Raw genomic sequence first — 5823 nt, forward strand, 5'->3', positions numbered from 1 at the left:
GTGGGCTACAACTACTGAAACCTCGGTGCCCTAGAGCCCAGGCTCCACAACAAGAAAAGCCACCTCAATAAGAAGCCAGCACACCGTGACTAGTAGCCCCAGCTTACCACAACAAGAAAAAACCCTGAGCATCACCAAAGATCCAACACAGCCAAAAAATAATTAAATAAAATTATTTTTAAAGATTAAAAAATAAGGACTTCCCTGGTGGTCCAGTGGTTAAGAATCTGTCTTGCAATGCAAGGGATACAGGTTCGATCCCTGGTCCAGGAAGATCCCACATGCTGGGGAATAACCAGGCCCAGGTGTCACAACTACTGAGCCTGTTCTCTAGAGCTGGGGAGTCACAAGTATTGAGCCGGACTGCTGAGACCCTGTGCTCTGCCACAAAAGAAGCCACTGCAGTGAAAAGCCCACACACCACAACTAGAGAGTAGCCTCTGCTTGCCACAACTAGAGAAAGCCCATGCACAGCAACGAAGATCCAGTGCAGCTGTAAAAATAAATAAATTTTTTTAATTAAAAAAATAAATCTGAGGGAAACTAAGGCTGAAGGTGATCTACTAATAATTAGTAACCTGCCCCCAAGATCTCATTGCTATTGAGGTAGCCAAGACAGGACCACATCTGTCTTCACAGCTTGAGACTCTTAGGCCAACGCTGTTCAATTACTATTTATTTATCTGTTTATAGACACACTGCGCTGCTGGTGGGATCTTCATTCCCCGACAAGGACTTGAACTCAGGCATTCAGCCGTGAGAGCACACAGTCCTAACCAGTGGACCACCAGGGAATTTCCCTAAATATTTAAATTCCATGTGTTTACACTGTTATAGAATAAAACTCTCACTTCATAATTTGCCTACTTGACTTGGTGTAGTCCTGGCTCCTCTCAAGACGCAAGAACCACTTGTTCCCGAGGCTGTAAGTGGGGAAACAGCATTCAGCCTTTTTTTTTTTTCAACTTAAAGTTTAATACCATTCTTGTGATTGAAACGCAATTTTGGGGAATTTTTTAAAAATTAATTTCTTTATTTTAATTGAGGGCTAATTACTTTACTATATTGTGGTGGTTTTTGCCATACATTGACATGAGTCAGCCATGGGTGTACATGTGTCCCCCTTCCCGAACCCCCCCCCCCCCCACCTCTCCCCTCATCCCATCCCTCAGGGTCGTCCCACTGCACCGGCCCTGAGTGTCCTGTCTCATGCATCGAACCTAGACTAGCGATCTATTTCACATATGGTAATATACATGTTTCAATGCTATACTCTCAAATCATCCCACCCTTGCCTTCTCCCACAGAGTTCGAAAGTCTGTTCTTTACATCTGTGTCTCTTTTGCCGTCTCGCAGATAGGGTCATCGTTACCATTTTTCTAAACAAACACATTAAAAGATGCTCAACATTACTCATTATCAGAGAAACGCAAATCTAAGCGTTCAGCTTTAAAAAAAAAAACGGGGTTGCAAAAAGCCCAAGTCGGCCCCGAGGACCTTCAGAGTCTCCTGCAGTTGCCATTTACGCCCACGAGGGGGCAGCCGACTCTACGCGGCTTCAGGCGCGCCTCTCTTCCTCTCCTTCATCTCGCTGGCCTGGGAAAAGAGCCCGCCTCCTGGCCCATAAGGCCCTAGGTCGGAAAGCTCGCCTTCTCTTCCGGTTTCCCGTCATGGCGGTGAGTAGCTGATACCCGGGTTAGCTGTCCTTCATCCACCTCCATCCACGGCCGGCCGAGCTGCTGGGGGTTACCTCGCCCGCCGCCCGAGGAGGACGGAGCCCACAGTGCCGGCCGTGCCGAAACCGGCAGAACCGTGCCTGCCGAGGGCGCGGAGATGGACCTTGTCGCCTGTCTCCCCCCCAGCCCCCAGGAGTAGGCTTCGGGCAGCCGCCGGAGGCCCAGGAACACGGCCCGCAGGCTGCAGCGAGGGCCAGCGGACCAATCGGAGGGGGGAGTCTGGGATGCGGGGTCCGCGACCTGTGGCTGCCCGCCCCGGGAACTCGACAGTTCAGCTCGGTGCTGGGGGAAGCCTCCGCCGGGTTCTCCCCTCGGGGCCAACCCCAGACTTTGGCCGCAGCCTCTATCTAGACGGTTTTCGGATGGAGTGGGGGGCGCTGCACAGCCACGTGCTGGCTGTTTTTTTTTTTTTTTTCTCCCCCCGCTCATCGGAAAAAGGGGGCGCCTTCCGTCATCCTATACTTTGGGCCCCGTGGGGTTCACTCTCAAGCGTCTGTAAGTTTACCACCCGGTACCTGTCCTGTTTCTCTCATTCCGAACGTAGGGGAAGGAGAAACAAGATCCTCCCCGAGAGGCCTTCCTCGGTGGCTCCCAGATGAAAGGGTGATGATAGCTGTTAAACTTGTTAGGACTGCTTTGGGGGATGAGCGGAAAGGCGCTCTGCGTTTAGGCTGGCCACCGTGGCGGGGTTGAGGCGTGTTGACCGCCGCCGCTTCCCTTTTTGCAGCAGGATCAAGGTGAGAAGGAGAACCCCATGCGGGAACTTCGCATCCGCAAGCTCTGCCTCAACATCTGCGTTGGGGAGAGCGGAGACAGGCTGACCCGGGCGGCCAAGGTGCTGGAGCAGCTCACAGGCCAGACCCCAGTGTTCTCCAAAGGTGAGTGCTGGCCGGCAGCGGGAGGGCTGGCGGCTGGGGGATGCCCCGAAAAACGTCAGGCCCATTTTGTACCCAGTGGGAAGGTGACAAGTGGCATCTCTTAGAAGTATTGCTTTTCTGAGCTTTGTGTGAGTCGAGATTAAGCTCAGACTAGCCCCAGGTAGAGATTTTTTCCAAGTAAGGAGGATATGCAGTCAGGTGGAAATGTTGGGAATGCAGAAAATGGCATTTGGTTCGATTAGCAGTGAGGATAATCTAGGCGAGGGTAAGAACAAGGATGCATACCTAAACTAACCTGCTTCACGCTTCAGATTCCAGCTCCATCACTTGTAAGTCTTGATTTCTTCCTCTGGGCCTCAGCTTTCTTATTTGCATACAGGGGATGGTAATACTTTTATATAAGATTGTGGGGGGTAGACAGGGTTATATGAAATGCCTGCTGCCCGGCAAGCACAATGCAGGCGTTGCATTTTTTGTTTTTAGAGATTTGTTGCCTTAGGATAATGGAATATGGGGGTTCGCAGCCTGCCTCTTTATTAGCAACTGGTTTGTACAAGGTAGCTTCTCACAGTTTCTGTAAAATGGGGATAAGAGTACAGTAGGGTTTTAGCAAATATTGATTGATATAGAATGCTAAATTTTTTTTGAAATCTCAGAGGTATGTTGTGGGAAGAGGAGAGTGCAGTGGCTCTATGACAACAGCTGACTCCTTGTTATCCCCACCTGCAGCTAGATACACTGTCAGATCCTTCGGCATCAGGAGAAATGAAAAGATTGCCGTCCACTGCACTGTCCGTGGGGCCAAGGCAGAAGAAATCCTGGAGAAAGGTCTAAAGGTGAGGCCTGTCTCTTCCTGGGGTAATAGTAGACAGCACCAACATAGCACAGAGTCAGTCTTCCGATGTGGGGGGAACTTCTAAAGGGTTTTTCCCTGTGTTGGGGAAATCAGATGTTGTTCCTGGCCAAGTTACATTGCATTGTGTTTGGGGGTCCTGAGTGTTGCAGGCTGAGCTAGATATTGGGGTGTTGAGTTGACAGGGAGTGATTTCTGCATTTTTCTCCTCAGGTGCGAGAGTACGAGTTGAGAAAAAATAACTTCTCAGATACTGGAAACTTTGGCTTTGGAATCCAAGAACACATCGACCTGGGGATCAAGTATGACCCGAGCATCGGTATCTACGGCCTGGACTTCTACGTGGTATGAGCACTGAGTCTTTCCCACTCCGGTCTGGGAGTGGGCGCTGCTCCTCTCTTTGTCTGTGCTATTTGGCGGTCACACGTTGGACTGGGGCTTTGAGTGTTGTCTGTCTTTGCTCCCTGGGGAGGATACACCTCACTGGTGGCAGGCGTGGGGGTGTAGCCCTGACTATGCACTATAGCTGGACAAAGATTCCTACTGTCGTGGTGCTTAGGGTCTAGGATCTAGTGAGCCCTGATGTGGCTCAAAGGTGGATGGAGGAAACGATTCCAGCCACTGAATTAACATTTTGAGAGATGGTATTGAGGTTGCGTTTGGTGTTTGGGTTGGCTGCTCTTTCTCTGCTTCTTCCCTTAGACCTCGGGAATGGGGTGGCTTCCATCTGGGGGTATAGAAGCAGGTTTGATGATGGAACTATTTGCTTGGGATGGGAATTTCAAGGTAGACATGACCATTTGTGTCACTCTAATATTTTGGCCCCCCCAAAATCAAAGTAAATAGCAAAACCCTGAAGTCCTGACTAGTGTAAACGTGAAGGACAGCAGCGTTCTGCCTATTAGATTTGAATATACAGACAGACTGAGTTCGGTGCTCACAGGCACCACAAACCTTTAATTAGAAGCACTTTTGAGCTGAAGCAGAGGAGAGAAATACAACTATTTCTTTGTGCTTCTTGAAATGTTAAGATTTGTACAATGTACATGCTGAAGTAATATTTTTTCATCTGCTGTTTTTTTAAATAAGCAGTCTGGGACACGGGAGCAGTAGTGACTCCTTGGCCACCACTGGGAGTTAGGTGTCGGGAGAGGGGAGGTGCTGGGAGGCCAGCCTCCAGAGCAAACCTATCGAGAGGTGATGAGTTGTCTATGCTGGTTCCATCAGACCTTGGAGTCATGGGTCTCTTGCACCAGAATTCATGGGGCCACCAGGTGACTCTTGAAGATCGATCGCTCCAGTGTGTGAGTCTTGTCCGTCTGCTCTTGACTCTGAGCTGGCTAGGTGACTGTTGGTTATTCCTGGGACAGGTGCTGGGTAGGCCAGGTTTCAGCATCGCAGACAAGAAGCGCAGGACAGGCTGCATTGGGGCCAAACACAGAATCAGCAAAGAGGAGGCCATGCGCTGGTTCCAGCAGAAGGTAAAGCTTGACCTGTCTCAGGTGGAGTGGCGGAAGGTGGTGTTGGTGAATGGAGTTGGGATGTGGGGATGCAAAGCCTAGCACCCTTTGGCGGGTAGCTCTTTTAAAGGTAGAACATTTGGGCAGCTTGGCAAATGGGCTTCCAGGGTTTGTGGTTTAAAAGAACACCCAGAACCAGGCTTCTCCCCAGCCCCGTGAATGCAGGTATTTGGAAGGGGAGGAATGTGACTTTAACAGGAACCCCTTTTTCTCAGGGCCCAGTGCAGTTGAGCATAGTGGAGCGACTGTTAAACTGGCCAGCTTGCTGGCTTAGGGATATGGGATTCCAACAAAATTCATGTATCAGATTTGATTCTCTAGCGTTAGCCATTGCTGCAATCGTTACTGTTACCTCCTGTTCTGAAAAAATAAAATCTCTTCTCTTTCAGTATGATGGGATCATCCTTCCTGGCAAATAAATTCCCGTTTCTATCCAAAAGTCCAATAAAACATTTTCAATGAAATGTACAATTACTGTTGTGTGTTCTGTGCAAGGAGCCTGGCCCTATTCAAGTCCTTGGACCTCAAGCCACTTAAAGCTTCGATGGGAATAGCTGGTAACCACCCTGACTTCCCCTTGGACGCCAGTGCTTCCTGGCAGACCCCAGGCTGAGAGCTTCGCGGCACTGCCCGTGCCCACCGCCCCCTTGTTGGCAGGCTGTGGTGCCGTGGCCCGGTGGAAACTAATTGTAGGGGGGCGGCGTGGTTGGGGCTGGGTTTGAATTTAGAGTCTTGATTAAAGTGGGGTGCAGGGCTCCCCTCTGCTCAGTGATTCTGCCGTCCACTAGGGCTTTTACCAGCACTGATGTCTGAAAGGATCAGTCTTTGATGTGGTC

General features: G+C 50.2%; 1 protein-coding gene across 1 annotated transcript; it reads left to right on the forward strand.

Moving 5' to 3' along the window:
* Positions 1-1547: 1547 nt before the first annotated feature.
* Positions 1548-5458, forward strand: RPL11 (ribosomal protein L11). Its single transcript, XM_061148175.1, has 6 exons — positions 1548-1676; positions 2464-2614; positions 3344-3450; positions 3681-3812; positions 4838-4948; positions 5377-5458. The coding sequence occupies exons 1-6, from the start codon at positions 1671-1673 to the stop codon at positions 5404-5406; spliced, it is 537 nt and encodes a 178-aa protein (XP_061004158.1). The 5' UTR covers positions 1548-1670; the 3' UTR covers positions 5407-5458.
* Positions 5459-5823: the final 365 nt, after the last annotated feature.

Source organism: Dama dama, chromosome 8 (assembly GCF_033118175.1).
Source record: "Dama dama isolate Ldn47 chromosome 8, ASM3311817v1, whole genome shotgun sequence".
NCBI classification, from domain to species: domain Eukaryota; kingdom Metazoa; phylum Chordata; class Mammalia; order Artiodactyla; family Cervidae; genus Dama; species Dama dama.

What these genes read in the sequence shown, in the direction of transcription:
- RPL11 (XM_061148175.1), top strand. An exon ending in GACCCCAGTGTTCTCCAAAG is followed by an intron (nt 2,615 to 3,343) that starts GTGAGTGCTGGC and finishes CCCCACCTGCAG; the next exon opens with CTAGATACACTGTCAGATCC. An exon ending in TGCGCTGGTTCCAGCAGAAG is followed by an intron (nt 4,949 to 5,376) that starts GTAAAGCTTGAC and finishes CTTCTCTTTCAG; the next exon opens with TATGATGGGATCATCCTTCC.